General features: G+C 48.2%; 1 protein-coding gene across 1 annotated transcript; it reads right to left on the bottom strand.

The window, feature by feature from the left end:
- Positions 1-1,484: 1,484 nt before the first annotated feature.
- LOC120741636 (cytosolic sulfotransferase 3-like) lies at positions 1,485-16,101 on the bottom strand. Its single transcript, XM_040044610.1, has 8 exons — positions 15,878-16,101; positions 5,309-5,447; positions 5,077-5,205; positions 4,253-4,353; positions 4,052-4,178; positions 3,863-3,960; positions 2,009-2,183; positions 1,485-1,914 (listed from the first exon to the last, which is right to left on the bottom strand). Exons 2-8 carry the CDS (start codon positions 5,445-5,447, stop codon positions 1,802-1,804), a joined length of 882 nt encoding a protein of 293 aa, XP_039900544.1. The 5' UTR covers positions 15,878-16,101; the 3' UTR covers positions 1,485-1,801.
- Between the last annotated feature and the right edge of the window lie 6,847 nt (positions 16,102-22,948).

Raw genomic sequence — 22,948 nt, 5'->3', positions numbered from 1 at the left:
GGAAGTGCGATGAAGTTGCATTGTAACGTAAGGCCAACAGATATCGATAGCTGTGACTGCAAAACCTTCCAGTCTGTAGAAGCTTACACTACGTTTCAGGAGCAGGAGTATCTGTCATATTTTCCCCTCGTTCATTGGCTAAGAAGTTTGCAGTCACACATCTCTATGCAATGAGTGAGCAGTTTCAGTCAGATCCACCCCTCTTCATCACAAATGTTGTTTTGCAAACAAAATAGAAATAGAGCAAACGTTAGTTTTAAGACTAAAGAATGAGTTTTCACAAACGAGCAACATATGTTTGGTGTATAAAAGAGTGCAACAGCATCACCTATACACTGTAGGCCTACCAGCAATATAGACACAATACACCAAATGTTTTTGAGTATTTCCCTGTAACCTTACCTTCTGTACATCTCATTTCCCGTTATTTGTTTTAAGTCTTTGCAGCTCAGAGGGGAGTGATTGCCATGATGTTATTGGGCAAAGCACAAATGTGAAAGGGAGCAAATATGAACTGTTTAATAAATGAAAATAATAAATGGTGCACAAAGCAAAAAGAAAAATGTTCATTAACTATCCTGTCAGAGCCCATCATCCTGTGTTAGATAGCTGCAGAGGAGCTGCTGGTTTTTATCATGATGAGTGCTGACATGGATGCCTGTGGGAAAAATAAAGGTGATGCTTTATACAATATGTGAATGATAGGTGGTGCAACCCCGGCCATTTGAGTAGTAAAGCATTGATAGCGTGCTCCCTTGTGAGGAAGTTAACGCACATCACTGTTGTCAGTGTGTATTGACTATCATGATCACCACCACCGTGGGACTAACAGTGGGTATTATTATTAAATACGAAATGTTTTATTATTAATATGTAGTGTCTGGGACTTCCCATGTCCCCAGGAGTATCAGTAGTACTGAGAACAGTGGGTGTATTAGTGGGAGGTGCTCAGGTAACAAAAGGCTGTGCACCAGGTGTGGCGGACCTTTACCATGTCTGATGATACGCAGTAATTGTACTGTCACCTAGATGAGTCACTGCAGCTGAGTTGAACTGATACCTTGGGGGTCTGGATGTTTTCTTTAGAGATCTTCCTCAGGAATCCTAACCTGCAGCTGTGAACTGTGGGGATTCATGTGTTTGTCATATGCTGATTATTATCTGCTACTGTTTAACTGTTACTACTTTTTCATGTTTTTTTTTCTTAGTGTCCGGTTTAGATATTATGTTAGTGATCTTAACCCTGGTCTGATGTCATCTGTATGGTTTCCTGGTGGTAGCCAGTGTGTTCACTGGGACTACTCAGGTTTGTGGTGGTGGAATCATGTGTAGTGATTTTAATAATGCTCCACACTTTCTTTTAGAACCAATAGTCCCTCAGAATGAGACAACAAACATGTTTATAAAACTTTAAGCACAGCTCTTTTTAAAATCATCCGAAACTGTACCTCTCAATTGAAAAACTAAAGTAGGGAGACGGCCAGGTTAAGTCAATCCATTCAACTTCACTGCTAAAGATGAGAAAAAAAGGTGAATAGTCTATGTTTATATTATTTTGTTGCACAATAGATTAAATAGAGTTATTGACTGGCATAACATTAAAGACATATTACCAACATCAATCAAAAAACAAGTCGTAAAGTCAAAGATTCAAAGTCAGTCTTAGCAGACGCATAATTTTGACAGTACATTACTCTAAGTTTTGTTCCTTTGTAATTTTACGTAAGAGGTGCAGATGAATCTTGAAATGTTATGTTAACGATTTCTTCACTTCACAGCTCCATCGAGTCACTCTGGGCATCTAAATTTTAAAACGAAACTTGAGAGCAGGATTCTTCATTTTGTGCTTGTAGTCCTCATCAAACTGTTCATTCTGCAACACAGTGAAGTGGTTCTTCCAGTCACCAACTTTCCCTGGAGACAAAATGTTCAGAGTAACCAATCAACCTGATTATATATGGAGAAAATATTGGTACTGGAAAAAAGTGATGCTGAGCATTGACTTTACCTTTTCTCATGAACGGAGACACGGTCTGGTTCAACAGAGGAATTGTGCTGTAGTTGGTCATGTTGTTCTGTTTCATATTATCAAACGTCACACTGACTCGGACTCTTTCCTTCTCCTCAGCAGAAGGAGACAAACCAAGGAAGGAACACAGTCGCTCTATTTCTCGTCCCGAGTCCTGTTCACATAAATATTGAAAATAATTATCACCTTTAAAGGAACATTTCAACCCAAAATCAAATTTATCCTCTCTTATCTGTCTAGATTGATCTGGTGTTGTTAGGCCTTTTGGAGATATTTAAAAATGTCCAACTTCTCCCAATACCAATGAAATTAAATTTCATTGGTGCTCAAGGTACAACTGAAATAAAATCTGGTACAGGTAACTGGTACAGTAACTGATTTATAATTATAGATGGGAATGTAGAGCTCTCAGTAGTCCGATTACTTGGAATTGTTAGTCTGCCTGGCTATTAATCCCGTTAATCAGTTCTCTCACTACAATCAAAAATAGTGGCACAATCAACAGCGTGGCTTTGACCATTGCTTTTATTTTTATAACACATTTATTGCACTTTTAAGTATTTTTATCCTATTTTGTCCTTTCATTTGTGTTCATACCTAAACACTAAGAGAAAGATCCCATGTGTCCTCATTAGTATAGGGGAGTGTGTTGGTGTGTGGAGCCTTTACAGAGTAAAAGGAGTAACGTGTAGTATAACAAATGTCTTTGTGCTGGGAGGAAATAAGTAAGGTGCTGCATTCATTTAAAGAAAAGAGTTCTGTGTGATATGGGCACCAATGACCCCAAAGATCACAACAAAGAGGTGAGATACCTCAACCATGTTCAAACATTTGATTACTCAGCAGGTATTTAATTTGCATGAATGTGATCTCTTTGTTGTGCTGCTTAGAAATGGTGGTGACTCTTAAAGGGGAGCCAGTGAGAGTCGATAACGAATCAAATCGATATGCGATGTCCATAATGGAATTAAATCACTAAACTCTTACCACTGCCCATTCCTATTTACAGCATATGACATCTGTATATGTATATGATATCTGCCCTGTGTAAACTAGTATTCGACAGCATTAGTGTCTTGGGGAAAATAAGCTTACTTGCATTTTTCAAAAAAGTTACTTGAGAAATATGGTCATGGTCCTGATAATAAAGGTTTGCTTTTCGCACTGTAATTGTGTCACAAGTCTGCATTTAGGTCTAGAAACCTACTTAGAACAACACACGACAAAGACTGATGTAGTGATCGGTCAAACAGATTTTTCTTTTCTACAGCTTTTATAAGTTTGACGCTTACCATGTTTCCATGCACATGTTCAGTCTCCACTCAAAGAAAAGCTATAATTTTGATATTTTGGGCATTTACTGATACTTGTTCTTTTGTTCCATGCAAACAACCTGATTATAGAGTATAGTATAAACATACTCAAAGACATCTTTATCACTTGCACAGCACACTGCTTTTTTTAAAAAAAAGAAAAGTAAAATACCCATTTAAAACTGGGTATATCTGGGCACCTAGTCGGAATTAATTGTAATTTAAGGCAAATGTTGTTTTCTTTGTTGAATAGCAGCAAAACCTTTGGCCATGGCTTTACAGAAATGTTGTGTGTGACACTATTTCCTTCATCATCTGCAGAGACAGGCCCTGGAAAGCTGCTCTCTTTTTTCCTGCATCCAAGAAGGAAAATCTTTTAGTTAACCGTTATAGCTTTAGCCATGTATAGGCTGATAAAAATGAGATGTTCCTGTGGATCTTTGTTTGTTACAGTCACAATCAAGACAGTTTTAAAGAGCTCAGCTGACAATGGCAAAGACATTAGCACAAGCCACAGTACCTCAATCAAATCTTCATAGAACATGTAGAGGAGATTTGAATAAGTCTGCTTCTTTTCCCACCAGCCATTCACATGGTCATACCACGATCCAAAAGCCCCTGTAGCCACAAAACAATGCACAGAGGAATTTTTACATGCAAAATGAGATGACATTGTTTTTCCTGGAACCTGAAACTACACTGGACTCACTGTTTCCCTCCATGAATCCCTGTAGAAAGGTGCTCCAGTCTCCTGGTTCTGGCTGAAGGCTGTTCATCCGGTCAAAGTGAAAATAGGACACCGCATTGTCCTTTGCATTACGGGCCACATAGATTATCTACAGAAAGACACAACACTAAATTATAATCTGTGGGTTTCATTAATGTATATGCATAAGTTCATGACTTTTACCCTGCAGCCCTGCTCCCAGAAAGACTTTGGTACAAACTGGACAGGAAGGTGGGTTTTAATGAGACGAGGAGTGGTGGGAAGTTGTTCTGCCAAGTCTGTGCCTGAATGATAAGAAAGGGTTTGTTTGCAACTGATTAAAAGATTCTTTTAGACCACATGTCAATAATACTAATGGCCTGAAAAATGTAGATGTTTTAAATAACCTGACATGTTTACACACTGACAAACTGCTGGCTCTTAGAAAGCCACTGAATAAAGGGGTATTTTAGCAGCTGCTTCTTAAGCATGTGAAACAGAAACATCCAATAATAGATCAAACAGGTTGAACCTGTTTCACAACAGTTTCTGGGAATTGGTAATTGAAGTAATTCAACTAAAAGAGACGGACAAGCCGTTATCACCATAAAAGAAACAAACAAAACTCAGGCGTCGGTCAGTAAGGCAAAAAGTCAAAAGGAAAGCGCAGCTCACTAGCTGGAAACCACAATACACAGCTCACTAGCTGGAAACACCACAAGACACTCAGCTCACTAGCTGGGCCCACACAAAATGGCACTCTGGCCCAGAGCTCACCTTTCCCTGGGCTTAAATCTCCTTAATTATTGACGTCAGTCAGCTGTGTAAAAGGGAAAGGTGGCACCTCAGGCAGAAGAGGTAGTGTGACACGCCCACACAGGCACCTTCAGGAGGAGAGAGGCCCTGCTAGGGCCGTAACAGGTAAAATGGCTTCCCTTTAATATTTTTGTTTAAGTATATAGCCAAAATGAAATTGACTTTGAGCTTTTTGTTTTGGTGTAATATGATAGCATAAAATAGGATTTAACCTGAAGGTATGGGAGGTACACAGAACTCCAGGAAGGGAACTCTTTCATGAATAGGGATGGATGTCTGACGGTATGGACCCATATCGCTAAAATACAGAAGATCTAAGATGTAAGAGACCCATGTAGTTCCTGAGATAAAACAAACAAACATATCAATAGATACTGGTTAGCAAGATATGTCAATCTATTTTTGTTCGTGAAAAAATACTGCAGAGCTCTTACACATCATTACCTGCTTTAGGGTACGTAGCAATAAGAATATCATCTGGTCTCGCTTTGAAGTTCTGTATGTTGTCCCAGTCATCAGTGAAAATGTTGATCATGGGGACTCCATGGAAGTCGAACAGTCCCGGCCGAGGTGGTGCTGCCATCTGTGAGAATTGCTTGTTTGTAAAATCCAAGTATCAGTCACATCAGATTACATGTGCACCCATCTATCCACTCTACTACTCTACTCATCCAATTCAGGGTTAGAGTTGGGCTGCAGCATATCCTAGTATAGGGCAAGAGGTCAGTTAGGCCCTGGACAGGCTGCTAGTCTGTCACAGAGCTCACACAGAGAGGCAGAAAAACATTTACACCTACGGCCAATTTTGTCACGGTTTGCCGGGGCAAGCCGTGTGGAATATGAAATGGGACCCAAAATGCGGCAGCTCTGGTGCAGATGAATGTTTATTTACAGGGGTGTGAGTACAAACAGCGGTGGCGACAAAACATGAAACCGGAAACCTAAACTGGGTAAACTAATAAGACAAACCAGAATGAGGATGCAGGGAGGTCCGGAGAAATACATGCGAGGAGACGCAGGGAGACCGAGGGGAAACAACACAGACGAACCAGCAATTACTAAGACAGAAAATACAACTTAAATACACTCAGAGAACACAGGGAGATTACACACAGGTGGGAAACACAGCTGGGAGTGATTAACATAGCGAGACTAGGGAGGCAACACTGAAAACACTCACATAAGACGCAGACCTTCACAATAAAACAGGAACACGCGGGCAGGACAGAGTAAACACTAACAAAGGAAGAACAGAACCAAAATCGAAGAGAAACACAAAATGCTGGGTCAAAAGGACCCAGGATCATGACAGAACCCCCCCCTCAAGGGCTGGCTCCCGACAGCCCAAAAACAAAACAAAAAAAACAGAAAACAACCCGACCAGGGCGGGCGGAGGGGGTCCAGGACGGAGGGCTCGAGGCAAAACAAAACAGGAGCACCAGAAGGCCAGAAGACAAAAAGAAAAACAAAACACAAGTCCAAAACCAAAAGAAAAGCACACCAAAGCACAGGAAAACCGAGTCCAAAACAGAAAAGACCAGGGGGCCGGCCAGGGGGCCGACAGCACAGGAACCCAAACAGTCCAGGGGGCCGGCCGTGCGGAAGGCAACGGCGGCCACTCAGGCGATGGCGGTCCGGGGGCCGGCCGTGCGGAAGGCAACGGCGGCCACTCAGGCGATGGCGGTCCGGGGGCCGGCCGTGCGGAAGGCAACGGCGGCCACTCAGGCGATGGCGGTCCGGGGGCCGGCCGTGCGGAAGGCAACGGCGGCCACTCAGGCGATGGTGGCCGGCCAGTAGCCTAGCCAGCGGTCTAGAAAACGGCCGCTTAGCTCCAGACCCAAACGAGGCCGGGCCAGGCGAGGCTGAGGGCACGGAAGTCGGGGCCGCAGCAGGCGGAGATGATGAAGCCACAGCAGGCGAGGACGAAGCCGAAGCCGAGCCAGGCGAGGACGAAACTGAACCAGGCGAGGCTGGAGCTGAAGCTGAAGCCAGACCAGGCGAGGATGAAACTGGACCAGGCGAGGCACAGGCAGAAGCTGGACCAGGCGAAGCACAGGCAGAAGCTGGGCCAGGCGAGGATGAAGACTCGGACGAAGCCGGGCCAGGCGAGGATGAAGACTCGGACGAAGCCGGACCAGGCGAAGCACAGGCAGAAGCCGGACCAGGCGAAGCACAGGCAGAAGCCGGACCAGGCGAGGATGAAGACTCGGATGAAGCCGGACCAGGCGAGGATGAAGACTCGGACGTAACTGGACCAGGCGAGGATGAAGACTCGGACGAAGCTGGACCAGGCGAAGCACAGGCAGAAGCCGGACCAGGCGAAGCAGAGGCTGAAGGCTCTGAGGCTGGACCAGACGAGGCTGATGATGAATCTGCAGCCGGCTCTGAGGATGATGAATCTGCAGCCGGCGAGGAGGATGATGAAGCTGCAGCCGGCGAGGAGGATGATGAAGCTGCAGCAGGTGAGGAGGATGATGCTCGACCAGAATCAGGCGTGGATGAAACCGGGCCAGGCGTGGATGAAACCGGGCCAGGCGTGGATGAGGCTGCAGCTGGCGGTGAGGCTGCAGCTGGCGGTGAGGCTGCAGCTGGCGATGGCTGGACGGGCTCCTCGGGCCCTCCAGCTGACGAAGCAGGAGGCTGGACGGGCTCCTTGGGCCCTCCAGCTGAAACAGGAGACAAAGGCCGGAGCGGTCCCTCGGACCCTCCAGCTGACGTGGCATGAGGCCGGACGGGCTCCTCGGGCCCTCCAGCAGACGTGGCATGCATCAAAGGCCGGAGCGATCCCTCGGACCCTCCAGCGGAGACACGAGATAAAGGCCGGAGCGGTCCCTCGGACCCTCCAGCGGAGACACGAGATAAAGGCCGGAGCGGTCCCTCGGACCCTCCAGCGGAGACAGGAGACGAAGGCCGGAGCGGTCCCTCGGACCCTCCAGCGGAGACTAGAGACAAAGGCCGGAGCGGTCCCTCGGACCCTCCAGCAGAAGTCACCACTAAGCCAGCAGTCATGGAGTCCTCTGGCAAACACGAAGGCAACTGGCGATGCACTGAGCACTGGCTCTGCCCAGGCAACGCTGACACGGTGCAGTTCCCAGGTGGCTGCATATACTTCAGGGGTCCAGAATCAGCCGGGGACTGAGACCTAGCCTCTGGGGAAGCCCTGGAGCGGCAACCTGTGCCAATGGCGGCTGAACCATGAGAAGCACCTTGAGGTGAAATGAAACTGTCTCCCTGCACGGAGTGAATGAGTGAAGCCGATGATACTGGAGCCAGAGCTACGGGTAGCGGGGGCACTGGAGCTACTGGGGCCTGCGCTACAGGCGGCACTGGAGCTACTGGGGCCTGCGCTACAGGCGGCACTGGAGCTACTGGGGCCTGCGCTACAGGCGGCACTGGAGCTACTGGGGCCTGCGCTACAGGCGGCACTGGAGCTACTGGGGCCTGCGCTACAGGCGGCTCTGGAGCTACTGGGGCCTGCGCTACAGGCGGCTCTGGACACTGAACTGAGGGAGGCTCTGGACACTGAACTGAGGGTGGCACTGGAAACTGAGCTGCGAAGGACTGCGGGGGAGCTGACCGAGCTGCGAAGGACTGCGGGGGAGCTGACCGAGCTGCGAAGGACTGCGGGGGAGCTGACCGAGCTGCGAAGGACTGCGGGGGAGCTGACCGAGCTGGGAGTAGCTGCGGGGGAGCTAACCGAACTGAGGGTGGCTGCGGGGGAGCCAACTGAACTGAGGGTGGCTGCGAGGGAGCTAACTGAACCGAGGGTGGCTGCGAGGGAGCTAACCGAACCGAGGGTGGCTGCGAGGGAGCTAACCGAACCGAGGGTGGCTGCGAGGGAGCTAACCGAACCGAGGGTGGCTGCGAGGGAGCTAACTGAGCTGGCTGAACAGAGTGTGTCTGCGGGGCGGCTAACTGGGCTGCTGGTAGCTGCACAGGCGATAAGCAGCTCGCGTTGACATCCGCCACACAAAACACAGCCCCCGAATGAACAGTCACAACGTCTGGAAAAGACACAGAGTCCTCACTCACCACAGCCAGCGAATTAGAAGTCCGAACGTCCGGCTGTGGGGTGGCGCGCCCGCGGCGCGATCGGCGTTTCTTCCCGGCAGATGGCACCGACGGGCCGGGCAAGACCACATCCGGCGAGTCGGGCAGCGAGGTAGGAGTGGCTGAGAGAAGGTGCGGTGTGAGCCGGAAAAAAGTCTGCATGGTCGGAGGAAGTGACTGCAGAAGCCATGGCAGGCCAGAAAAGAGCCGTTGTAGCCGACTTTCCACGGCACGACGAAGCTCCTCTGGAGGGTTCTCCAGCCATAGCCCGAGGAGAATCTTCACATTGTACGCGATGTCGTCCTGGAGCTCCTCGGACGGATTCACTGCCGCTGGGTCCATGGTGGCTGGTTCGTACTGTCACGGTTTGCCGGGGCAAGCCGTGTGGAATATGAAATAGGACCCAAAATGCGGCAGCTCTGGTGCAGATGAATGTTTATTTACAGGGGTGTGAGTACAAACAGCGGTGGCGACAAAACATGAAACCGGAAACCTAAACTGGGTAAACTAATAAGACAAACCAGAATGAGGATGCAGGGAGGTCCGGAGAAATACATGCGAGGAGACGCAGGGAGACCGAGGGGAAACAACACAGACGAACCAGCAATTACTAAGACAGAAAATACAACTTAAATACACTCAGAGAACACAGGGAGATTACACACAGGTGGGAAACACAGCTGGGAGTGATTAACATAGCGAGACTAGGGAGGCAACACTGAAAACACTCACATAAGACGCAGACCTTCACAATAAAACAGGAACACGCGGGCAGGACAGAGTAAACACTAACAAAGGAAGAACAGAACCAAAATCGAAGAGAAACACAAAATGCTGGGTCAAAAGGACCCAGGATCATGACAAATTTAGAATCACCAGTTCACCCAACACACGGCCAGATGGTGGAGTCAAACTCATGACCTTCTTGTTGTGAGTCACCAGTGGTAAAAACCACACTGCCGTGTCGCCACACCCTGTTAAATCTAAAATCACATTTTAAAGAACTTAATTTAAAATCCTTCTCCTGGCTGGTAGGAGCTTCCCATGATGCACTGAGCATTTCTTTTTCATTCACACATCATTCTTGATTTCATACAACACTGTTGCATTTAATAATAGTAATTACTAAACTCTGGCTCTCTCTCCCAAAGTATAGCTTTTGTCCTGCCTCTCTCTGCTCTCTTCCTTTTTTCTGAAATGTTTCTATATGAAGTGAACTGTATTCAATTGAATGACTTGAACATTTGTTGTCTATCAGTGAAACTAAATGTCACGATCTGGTTACAGGGACTCAAACGCAGAGCGGTTAGGTGTCTCCAAGGTGTAGTTTATTTACAGTGCCAGTGCAATATATGTACAGTGAAGGAATCCAAAACTCCGGGGAATCACAAGGTAGCTCTCTCACACTCGCTCACGTCTTCTTTGCTCACACTCACACACGTTCACACGGCAGGGAGGTCACAGGTCCGGGGGGGGGGGGGAGATCTGAGGCAGAAGAGAAGGAAAGTCACCAACTAATCACAAATCACGAATTATGAAGCACAAGTCCACAGGAGCTGTGAGAACACTAACGTCAATAGTACAATCATCCAGCGACGAGAGGATCTGTGTTCCAGCCTCAAATAGTGCTCCCGGTGATGACAGGTGATAGTTGTCAGGTGTGTGTGTGGGCCAAGGGCGGGAGCCCACAGTGAGCTCCGCCCAGGCAGAGAGGGAGAGAACAGAAACAGCAAATGTAGCCTTGTGGGGCCGACTGGGCAGGCACGGAGACCATGACAGTACCCCCCCCTCAACGGGAGCCTCCCGGCGACCCACCAGGCTTACCTGGATGCCTGCGGTGGAAGTCCCGGAGCATGGCCCTATCCAGGACAGCAGCTCGAGGCACCCAGGAGCGTTCCTCTATCCCGTAGCCCTCCCAGTCAACCAGGTACTGAAAACCCCGACCCCGGCGCCGGGAGTCCATGATGCGGGTGATATTGTAGACCAGCTGACCATCCACGAGCCGGGGGGGTTGCGGGGCCCTGGAGGGAGGGCACAACGGGCTGGAGAGCACCGGCTTGACCTGAGACACATGGAAGTCATTGTGAATGCGCATGTTGCGCGGCAGCTTGAGGCGGACAGACACAGGGTTCACAATGGCTTCAACAGGAAAAGGGCCAATAAACTGAGGGGACAGCTTCTTCGACTCAGTCCGTAGCGGCACAAAACGGGTAGCCAGCCATACCTGTTGACCGATGGTGTACTCGGGGGCCGGTGTCCGGCGACGGTCAGCGAGGGTCTTGTTCCGCTCCTTAGTACGGAGTAGGGCAGCCCGAGTCGCCCGCCAGGCACGACGGCACCCACGGAGGTGAGCCTGTACTGAAGGAACGGAGTGCTCACCTTCGATGGCCGGGAGCAAAGGCGGTTGATAGCCCAGGGATGCTTCGAAAGGAGACTTGCCCGTGGCGGAGGATGTGTGGCTGTTGTGGGCGTATTCGATCCATGGAAGCTGTTCACTCCAGGTCGATTGGTTGTGCGAAGCGACACAGTGGAGGGCAGCTTCCAGCTCCTGGTTGGCCCGCTCCAATTGCCCGTTACTCTGTGGATGGAAACCGGAAGACAGACTGACCTTGGCCCCCAGTGCGGAGCAGAACTCCCTCCAAACACGGGACGTGAATTGTGGCCCTCTATCCGAGACGATGTCCTCGGGGATCCCGTGAAGACGGAACACATGGGAGGTGAGGAGCCGGGCCGTCTCCAAGGCAGAGGGGAGCTTCGGGAGGGCGACGAAGTGTGCAGCTTTGGAGAAACGATCGATAACGGTAAGTATGGCAGTGTTACCAGCAGAGGGCGGCAGGCCCGTGACAAAGTCCAAAGAAACATGGGACCACGGTCGAGCTGGTGTAGGGAGAGGCTGCAGAAGACCCGGTGGAGGGCGGTTCGAAAGCTTATTCCGGGCGCAGGTCGAACAGGCTGCTATGTACTCCTTGGTGTCCCTAGCCATAGTGGGCCACCAGAAGTAGCGTCGGAGGAACGAGCAGGTGCGGAGGACCCCAGGATGGCATGAAAAGCGGGCGGTGTGAGCCCACTGGAGAACCTGAGAGCGAACGGCTGAAGGAACGAAGAGGCGACCAGGTAGGCCAGTGCCAGGATCCGGTTCGGTCTCCTGCGCCTCTTGGATGAGCCTCTCGATCTCCCAGGAGATGGCTCCAATTACGCAGGCGGCCGGGAGGACAGGCTCGGGGTCCGAGTCCTCCCCAGTGATGGAGAATTGCCTGGACAGGGCGTCTGGCTTTACGTTCCGTGTTCCTGGCCTGTAGGTGATAGTGAAGTCAAAACGAGCGAAAAACAGTGCCCACCTGGCTTGCCGGGAATTGAGACGTCTAGCCGAGCGCAGGTACTCCAGATTCTTGTGATCCGTCCAGACGATGAATGGTTGTGCTGCTCCCTCCAACCAATGTCTCCACTCCTCCAGGGCCAGCTTGACGGCCAGAAGCTCCCGGTCCCCAATGTCATAGTTACTCTCTGCTGAAGAGAGACGGCGAGAATAAAAGGCACACGGGTGCAGCTTACCGTCCGTCTGTTGAGACAGAACTGCCCCAACCCCGGAGTCCGACGCGTCCACCTCCACAATGAACTGCCGTGTAAGGTCCGGTTGCCGGAGTATGGGAGCAGTGGTGAACCTGTCCTTGAGCAGGGCGAAGGCTCGCTGAGCGGCAGAATCCCACTGGAAGGGAACTTTGGGTGAGGTGAGTTTAGTAAGAGGGAGAGCGATCCTGCTGAAATCGCGAATGAACCGTCTGTAAAAGTTGGCGAATCCCAAAAAATGTTGCACTTGGCGGCGATCAGGAGGAGTAGGCCATTCCACCACAGCCAGCACTTTCTCCGGATCAGTCCGCAAGTCCCCCTTCTCGATAATGTGGCCCAGAAAACTCACTGAAGTCACGTGGAAGTCGCACTTCTCCCCCTTCACAAAGAGCCGGTTCCCCAGAAGGCGTAGCAGGACCTGCCGGACATGGACCTTGTGCTCCTCGAGTGTCTTAGAAAAGATCAGGATGTCATCTAAGTACACAAACACACAACGGTTAACAAAATCACGAAGGACATCATTAACCATCGTCTGAAACACTGCGGGGCCGTTAGTCAGCCCAAACGGCATCACGAGATACTCAAAGTGGCCCCGATGCGTATTGAACGCGGTCTTCCACTCATGCCCCTCTCTGATGCGCACCAGGTGGTAAGCGTTGCGTAGATCCAGCTTGGTAAAGATGGTCATGCCCTGAAGCAGTTCAAAGGCTGAGGAAAGCAACGGCAAAGGGTACTTGTTTTTAACAGTGATCTGGTTAAGGCCCCGGAAGTCAATACACGGCCGCAGCGAACCATCCTTCTTATCCACGAAAAAAACCCCAGCCGCGACAGGGGAAGAGGGGCGAATCAACCCCGCTGCCAGCGACTCCGTGATGTAGCGCTCCATAGCATCCCTCTCCAGCCGGGAGAGGCTGTACAGGCGGCTAGACGGCAGCGGAGCTCCAGGAAGAAGATCGACGGCACAATCGTACGGGCGGTGCGGGGGAAGGGACCGCGCACGATCCTTACAAAAAACATCCCGCAGATCATGATAAACCCGCGGAACCATCGAGAGGTCCGGGGCGTCCGACGGCGAGGCCGTGGGCGGGAGCGGAACGGGGGAAGCCGCAGCCCGGAGGCAGTTCATGTGGCAGGCCACACTCCAACCCAGTACGGCACCCTTCTCCCAGTCGATATGCGGGTTGTGGAGAACAAGCCAGGGGTGACCCAGAACCAGCGGAGTGAGAGGAGCCTTAAACGAAAAAAAAAAACAAATCCTTTCTGTGTGATTGCCCAAGAGAGATAATGAAAGGAATTCAGAAACATGAGTGATGTCAGGCAGGTGCTGACCCGATAGTGCGTGCACGCGGAGAGGGCGTGACAGAGGCTCCAAGGCGATGTTCAGTTTGGCGGCGAGTGAGGTGTCAATAAAGTTCTGCTCAGCCCCAGAGTCAATGAGAACGGAGAGAGAATGAGAAACAGTCCGAACACGCAGTGTAGCCGGCAAAAGAAGTCTGGGGAGAGGGCTTTCACTCGACAGATCGCCCACCAGCACCCTCACGATCACTGGTGAGCGCGCCCTTTTGCCAGCGTTGGGCAGGAGGAGACAGAGTGGCCTTTACGGCTGCAATAAACGCACTCACCGGAGGCAAGGCGGCGCTGGCGCTCCGCGGGCGACAGCCGTGAGTGCCCAAGCTGCATGGGTTCTTCCCCATCCCCGGTGTCGGCGTCACACGACCCATGGGCAGCAGTAGAGGTCCCACAAAAATCCAGCGGGGCATGCCCCGAACGCGCGCGCGCGCCCCGATGTGCGCGCACCTGATCGTCCACCCGCATACACAAAGCCAAAAGCGCATCTAGGGAGGAGGGCAGTTCACGGAGCATCAGTTCATTCCTTATTTCCTCATTAATATTAGTGAGCAATGCACTTTTAAGGGCCTCTTCCCCCCATTTCGCCTGTTCAGCCAAGGTAGAAAAGTCAATAGAAAAATCAGCCATGCTGCGTTTACCTTGTTTAAGCGCAGGCAAGCGCTGGCCGGCGGTGGCAGTTGTGGCTTTCCTGTCAAACACACCTTTAAACTTAGTAAGAAAGTCAGAAAAGGTGATGTCCGGCTCCGCCTGAAGCGCAGCTTGAGCCCAGGTTAGAGCACGGTCCTGGAGTAACTGGACGATATAAGCAATTTTCACACCATCAGTAGAGAAGGCTTGCGGTTGCTGGCGAAACTGAAGGGCACATTGAGTGAGGAAACCAGCACATTTATCAATCTCTCCCGTGAAAGCCCTTGGAGTAGGGAGAAATCTGTCAACGTGAACAGGTGAGGGAGCAGGTGGCGCGACACTTACTGCTGGAACTGGCGCCTCCGACGGAGGAGCGGCGACCAGTGGAGCGGCCGGTAGCGGTGTTAGCCGGGCCACGGCCTGTGTGAGGTTCGCGAGCTCTGCTCGAAGGTGAACAAACATCTGCTCGTGGCGTGCCAGCATCGCGGCCAAAGTGGCGAGGGTGGGAGTCGAGACCGCTGGGTCTGCTGAATCCATTTCCGTGGCTGGATGATTCTGTCACGATCTGGTTACAGGGACTCAAACGCAGAGCGGTTAGGTGTCTCCAAGGTGTAGTTTATTTACAGTGCCAGTGCAATATATGTACAGTGAAGGAATCCAAAACTCCAGGGAATCACAAGGTAGCTCTCTCACACTCGCTCACGTCTTCTTTGCTCACACTCACACACGTTCACACGGCAGGTCGCAGGTCCGGGGGGGGAAGATCTGAGGCAGAAGAGAAGGAAAGTCACCAACTAATCACAAATCACGAATTATGAAGCACAAGTCCACAGGAGCTGTGAGAACACTAACGTCAATAGTACAATCATCCAGCGACGAGAGGATCTGTGTTCCAGCCTCAAATAGTGCTCCCGGTGATGACAGGTGATAGTTGTCAGGTGTGTGTGTGGGCCAAGGGCGGGAGCCCACAGTGAGCTCCGCCCAGGCAGAGAACAGAAACAGCAAATGTAGCCTTGTGGGGCCGACCGGGCAGGCACGGAGACCATGACACTAAATTTAAAAGCAGAAGTCAGAAAAATATAATTTTTCCTGTTGACGAATGAAAAGTGAAGCACATTATTAAACGTCCACATCTAACAGTTTAACATTTTTGCATTAATAAATATAGTTTAAAGAACTCCACACTCACCGTACTGAGTAGTATTTCTTGTACTTGGCTTGGATCTGGATCTTCCACAAGTCTCTTTGTCACTTAACGTTCGCTGCAAAATACTGCATCATTTCCTGATATGTGTTGTAGTTGGTTTGTTTTGGTGCCCAGCCTCTCTGTCCCTCCCTCCCTTTCCCTGTGTGTGTGTGTGTGTGTGTGTGTGTGTGTGTGTGTGTGAGAGAGAGAGAGAGATAGAGAGCATGGCTTACCTTTCTGCTGAATGGCTGGAGGTGTGTCTTCTCACCTGTTTGCCAATTGTGAGATTGATACACCACCGCTCGGTTGGTCTGCCTCTTGTCGCCTTGATCAAATTCTCACTCTAAACTGCTTCTCTGCTGCTGGGTCCTCCACAGGGTCCTCCCCCATTTAGTAATTGTGATATGCTGGACTGCACAGACTACATTGCACTCCTACATTCATACTGATTGTGACTGTCAAACATGAATACAGTCAGATGAGCTAGGTTAAAGACTTTTATTCAAAATTGCCAGCAAAAATGACCAACAGGCAAAATAAGCGGTTTGGTTTTTTGTGTTCTTTGCTTCTTATGGATTAAATGACTTAATTAAGTGACTGGAATAAATAAATGGCACCAATCCTTTTTGTCTTTACTTTTACTTTAAGAGTATCGTTTTAATAGTTTAACATTTATGTTTCCACTGGTGGAGATATTCACCAAGTGGAGGACTGTAAGTATCAAAGGGTCTTTTTAACAAGTGACGGTTGGAGGATTATGGGCAGATGGATTTGGACCGTGGCTGCAATGATCCAGATGATGCAATTGTCTGTTCTGGTAAAGAGAAAGCTGAATATAAAAGCAAAACTGTCAATTTAGAAGTTCACTACATCACGATACAAGCAGCAGAAATATGCTTTCTACAAAAGGTGGCTGGCTCTTCCTTACAGATAGCGTGAGAAGTTCAGTCATCCAAGATGGGCTCAGATTGAGCTGCTACTCCTCTGCATTCAAATAAGCCATTTGAGGTAGTTTGGGCATCTGACAAAGGGCCTCCTTGACACCTCTTTTGTGAGATTTTTGTGTCCCACCGGGCTGAGGCCCAGGGAAGACCCAGGGCATGTTGGAGGGATTAAGTCTTTCAGCTAGCCTGGGAACATTTCTGCGTTCCAGCTCATTAATGAAGTGTGCTCCACTGATAAGATGGAGGAGATGGGGATAGGGAAGTCTGGGCTTCTCTGCTCAGAGGCTGACCCACAACCTGAACCAGGGTTTGGATGGAACAGAAACAAAAAATGGATGGATTAATGAAACATGCACACTGGTATTCAGTTTCATTTCTGTGTAGCCCTTCATAACATGGAGATAACCTTTAAGGGTTTTTTACAGAAAAATCACAGCTACGACACGTCTCATTTTTGAGTTTCTGTTTTAAAATGCCTCTGGTAGAAACTCACCTTGCCATTATACCCTTTGACACCAGCAAGAAGAGGTGGCATAAACAGACATTCTTTACTTAAGTAGAAGTACAGATGCTAGTTTTTAAAAAATACTCTACTAAAAGTACTGATTCAACTTCTTTACTCAAGTAAAAGTAAAAGAAATAGAGGTTCTGAAATGTACTCAAAATAAGTGTCAGGCGGTCGCTGTGTGGAGCGAGAGAAGAGAGGGCAGGGCTCACGGTTGGTGAAGGATGTGGACGATGTTTATTATTATTAATAAACATCGTCCACAGCCATATTTTTTATATTTATTATAAAGGCAGAATGGATACAACATGAGATGAACTGATTGACTGAAGGGCTGGCGGAACTAAAAACACACACCTGGGATTGATGATGACAAGTCAAGCAACTGAGGAAAAGTGAGTTCTTAAATACTCAGTGGATAATAATGGATAATGATTATGATTAAAAACAGGTAAGAACACAGCTGAACTGAATCTGACTTATCACACACAGGAAGTGGAACAGAAAATAATGCACACACACTGAGGATTACATACTAAAAGAGAAAAACGTGAAAACTAAACAGTGACAAAGTCCAAAACTGAGAACACTGGGTCAATGACCCAGGAACACCGACAGTAAGAAAGTAAAAGTAGCTCCTTTTACTTTCTTGCTACAAGCAGTTATGCAAAGCAACCTGAGCCTTGTCCCACATTAATGTGATAATAAATAATATTAACAGATGGAAATGCAAACTTTATTTTAATTATTCTAATAAGTGTACTCAGCTTGATTGAGTTAATTAGAACATGAGCAGAGAAAAAGAAGGAACATAAAAGACTATATTTTCTGTTGCTACATTGTAGAGGGAGACTTTGCCTCTAAACAGGAAAATGTGCACAGTCAGGGGTTTATGTGGATTCAGTAGGTGGTTAAGCGAATCATGACTCCCAGTAATTTCTACTGAGAGCTCTGCTGCTTATCCTGGCTGATGTCCATCCTCTACACCAGTGGGTCTGTGAAGGTTCTCAGTCATCCAGGTCATCGTAGTCAAAGGAGCTTGCAAAGAAAAGCGTCTGGACTTCTTTAAGTTACTTGAAGATGTTTCACCTCTCATCCCAGAAGCTTCTTCAGTTCTAAGGTCAAATGGTGGAGAGTCCCAGATATAAACCTAGTTCACCAGGGAAGACACAAAGGACAACTGTTTGCCTTTCCTGGACTGCGCTGTGCACATGGAAGAGAACGGCAACCTCAACATCGAAGTTTACCGGAAGCCCACACACACGGACCAGTACCCCCTCTTTGACTCCCATCACCCTCTGGAACACAAACTTGGAGTAATCAGGACCCTACACCACCGGGCAGAACATGTTCCCTCTAAGCCTGAAGGAAAAAAGAAGGAACACACACATGTAAAGGAAGCACTCAAAACGTGCGGCTATCCTAAATGGGTGTTCTTAAAGTCAGCAAAGAGGCACAGAAAAGAAGACCAGACACCAGCGAGGGAGGATAAGAAGGACAGACGCAACAACATTGTCATCCCCTATGTAGCCGGTGTATCAGAAAAACTCAGGAGAGTTTTCTCCAAGCACGACATCCCGGTATACTTCAGACCCAGCAACACGCTCAGACAAAAACTGGTTCACCCGAAAGACAAAACGCCAAAACACAGACTTAACAATGTGGTGTATGCTGTACAGTGCAGTGAGGAATGCTCAGACCTGTACATTGGAGAGACCAAACAGCCACTTCACAAGCGCATGGCACAACACAGAAGAGCCACCTCCACAGGACAAGACTCAGCAGTCCATCTGCATCTTAAGGATAAAGGACACTCTTTCAAGGATGCCAATGTTCACATTTTGGACAGAGAGGACAGATGGTTTGAAAGAGGAGTGAAAGAAGCCATCTATGTCCACTGTGAGCAACCATCTTTGAACAGAGGCGGGGGTTTACGACACCAACTGTCTGCCATCTATAATCCAGTTTTGAGATCCCTTCCCAGACGCCTTAACGCCCACTCACATCCTGGGCCATCTGATCTCAGGAATTCACATGATAAGGTGGGGCCAGGTTTCACAATGAACTCACCCGAAACTCTGGCTGATTGGGGCCCACGCCCAGTTTCCCACCTTGGCTCAGGCGATTAGAGGATCATCAGGGGGTCCTTTTGTCCCTCTGTGGGGGGTTTCTCCCACTAGGTTTATATCTGGGACTCTCCACCATTTGACCTTAGAACTGAAGAAGCTTCTGGGATGAGAGGTGAAACGTCTTCAAGCAACTTAAAGAAGTCCAGACGCTTTTCTTTGCAAGCTCCTTTGACCTCTACACCAGTGGTTCCCAAACGTCGAGGACTTTAAGGGCAGTATCATAGATCTGAAAAAGACTGCAATGGGCTAAAAGACCATCAGCCAGAAGTTTGGTTAGAAAATGACAATTGCGACAATTTTGCAATTATTCAAAAAAAAAAAAAAAAAAAAAAAAGAAACATAAAATATGAAATGGCCAGCGGCCACAATCAGTATGGTTAAATGGTTATGCCAACAAGGATTTTTCATAATTATCAGTTAATGAAAACCCAAAGTGCTTGGAAGTTTACAAAATGTGGAATAAATGTGCTCTTTAATGGGGTAAAATTAGTTCCAAAACCAAAATATCTAAGACACGCTTGTGACTATCTATCAATAAATAGACTTTATTAAGACACTACAGCTGGTGCAAGATGCTAGCAGGCAGGGGATACATGTAACGCCATAATCAAATGACCAGCATAGTACACAGAAACATTTATGTCAATTATGGCCTGAAAGTCCCGAGGTCAAAATGGGAGGGTCAAGAATGACTGAGCTGAGATCCTGCGGGACTTCCAGATATAGATGATGATGGAGATGAAGATGTGGAGGGTGAAGGTAGCGTCTCTAATAAATGAAACTAAAATAACAATAACAAAAACAAAGATCAATCAAATAAGCCAATATGGCAAAACCGTAATGATCCACTTGGCAATGTCAATCCATTGGGCATCTTTCTGGCCTTCAGACAGTAATTCTGATGGCTAAAGAACCAAAAGCGACAGGCGCAAAAAACAAACCAAAAAAAAAGAAAAAGATAAAAATTAGGTAGCAGCGGTCCTAGTGATAATTGGAGCACTAGGTGCAGTGACTCCCAAGCTAGGCTCCAGAAGATCCCTGGAACAACATTGGAGATCTCTGTCCAGAGGAGCACAGGAACAGCTAAGATACTGCGCAGGACCCTCAAGCTCCCAGAGCTCTAGTAGAGGAACCGAGTAAAAGATAGAAGGGAATTATTTAAACATATATATGTGTGTGAAGAACGGACCCAACACACAGTCTTAATGTGCTCAATCGAGGCTTTATTTTTTAACTCTCAGCAACTTATTCTGTTGTTTTGATACATCGTAAGCAAAAAACAGGCAAAAAAGCTGCTGGCAAAAAACCCCTGCTCCTCCAACTCGCTCGTCACTCTGCACAGTATATATATAGTGTCTGTTGCAATAAAGTGAGTGAAGCCAAACATGATGGCAGACTGCCACAGATCACTTCTGAGGAAAGAGGAGGCGTTCAGCTTCCTCATAGTTTCACACCTGCATGAAGCAGCCTCACCCTGACAGCTTCAAATCACTGTGTCAGCTGATCACTTCCTGTCCTGTGATTGGCTGAGCTTCAGGCCTTCTCTCAGTCAAACTGGAAACAGGGATTGAGACAGTGTGAGGGTTTGTGGAGTGCCACAGTGCTGTAATGAATACTGTAGTGGAAGAAGTTCTTTCACACTCTTCATCCTGGAGCTGCTTTATGTCCATGATCTGCATGGAAACACATCTATGGAGAGGAAATCCAGCTGCTGAGGGTCACATCTGCATCATTGTAGCTACAGTGGATGTTTCAGCGTCAGGACTGAAGGCGGAGCTTTGTGCGTGTCAGGGTGAGGCCGCAGCAGCCGCCTCCAACCGGAGCGCTCGGGCGTGAAACTAGGAGGAAAGCCGACGTCCTCCTCTTTCCTCAGAAGTGATCTGTGGCCGGCCGGACTTCATTCCACAGATGTGCTTTAACAAAGTGTGAAGCTGAACTCTGAGCTGTGACAGTGAAGCAGTGTGAGAGTGTCAGTAGATGATCAGCAGAGGAAAGTGAAGCTGCTGTGAGCTGATGTCCTGAAGGGCTTTTAAAGAGTCTCTGAGTTTGACAGGAACATGAAGATGTTTGTGGTGTTTGTGATCCTCCTGCACGGTAAGTACACCTTCCTCTCTCTGCTCTCATCATCAGCTTTTCTTTCATCTCTCTCTCTTTAATGTGTTGAAGTGCAGCAGGAGGAGATTTCCATCAAACACTGGATTCTGATTCACATCAAACTAACAATCCAAAGCAGCAACTTTCAAATCTCTGGATTCTTCTTGGTGCCTTTCAGATGAGCTCATGTTACAATCAGCTGCTGTGTGTGTTGTTGTGTAGCTGAAGCTCGGACTCACATTTCATATGTGACCAAAGGAAACTTGGTGCTGTGTGACACACTTTAGATTCTCTGCTGCTGCTTTGAACTCTTCAAACTAAAGAGCCAAACTGATGATTGACTGTGCAGCTCTGACATGGCACCAAATGTCCCTGTTATCAGCTGCTGGATGGACGTTATCAGAGCTTTTTAGTGCCACACGGATCACCAGGAGCTCCTCCTCTGTCTGCAAACAGGCTCAGCAGCTCTGATCATTGGAGTCAGCACAGAGTGTGGAGACATCTAGTGGTGGTGGAGAGAAGTGCATGTAACGTGTGTGTGTTGTGTTAATCAGCATGAGTAGTTCGGGGGACGTGCCTCCCTGTGCCTGATGGGAGTCCTTGTAATTAAACAGCATATGGCCACAGCTGATCTGCAAGTAGTGAACACAAAGATAATCTCTCTCAGTTTAGCCCCATTTGGGGAAATGCCTTATTTGTAGAGATGGACCGATCCGATATTACGTATCGGTATCGGTCCGATACTGACCTAAATTACTGGATCGGATATCGGAGAAAAATAAAAAATGTAATCCGATCCATTAAATATCACGAAAGCACCTCACAAACTTGCAACACGCCGTAACTCGCCTCAGAACGTTAGCACGTCGGAGCAGTATGCATCACGTGATAGAGCGGCTGTGGCATGCGGGACCTGTCGGTGGTCTGGATAGCATGTGGAGCTTCGCTAGCAACACAGCATTTCATCTCTGACAAAGTTATCCCCGAGAGAGGTAAAGCAAGTGTGTAAGTCCATCTCTGAATGGAAAGCATTCCTGCGTTAAGCTTAACAAGCGATATATGGAGCGACTGCCTCTCCTGCTGCTACTTCGATCATGAAACTGCTTAATGATCAGCTGATCGGCTTTTCTGTCGCGAGTCCGTCTCTCTTGTTTGTTTTTGGCCCACTTTGCACCAGAAAGAGGAAACCAGCGGCTGAACAACAGCAGCACGTTTAAGCTTGATCAGCTGCTGTTAGAATTTATTTAATATTACTTTCTACATCAGGATCTTTTTCTACGTAGCTGACGGCTGGTAACTGTGCAGGGGCGGATCTAGCAAAGTTTAGCCAGGGGGCCGATAGGGCATTAACAGGGAAAAGGGGGCACAAAGACATACTTTTCTTTCTTATTCTCATTTAAAATGTCTAGCTTTTAATAAATAATTATCTGACACCCAAATTTTAATTTGATGTAAAATGAATAGAAGTCCATTACTGTATATAGTGACTATTAAGTCTAATATATATACCCTAGTAAGCTATAGTACTTTTTCCTTTGGGAAGGTACCATCTGTGCAGTCTGCAATTTTGTTGAAGAAAGATGTTGAATCTATTTAATATTTCTTGAAAAATAATTGATTTCTGTGCATTTT

This window comes from Simochromis diagramma, unplaced genomic scaffold (genome assembly GCF_900408965.1).
Source record: "Simochromis diagramma unplaced genomic scaffold, fSimDia1.1 OVJJ01000120.1, whole genome shotgun sequence".
Lineage (NCBI taxonomy): Eukaryota > Metazoa > Chordata > Actinopteri > Cichliformes > Cichlidae > Simochromis > Simochromis diagramma.
The sequence above is the reverse complement of the archived record's forward strand: the minus strand, read 5'-3'. Positions and strand labels throughout refer to the sequence as shown.

Bases quoted from the DNA above. Each gene is read 5' to 3' on its own strand.
- LOC120741636 (XM_040044610.1), bottom strand. From the start codon at position 5,447: ATGGCAGCACCACCTCGGCCGGGACTGTTCGACTTCCATGGAGTCCCC. The intron at 5,206-5,308 runs GTAATGATGTGT...GTTTTATCTCAG, and splicing joins TGCTACGTACCCTAAAGCAG to GAACTACATGGGTCTCTTAC. The intron at 2,184-3,862 runs GTACTGTGGCTT...TTATGTGAACAG, and splicing joins TCTATGAAGATTTGATTGAG to GACTCGGGACGAGAAATAGA.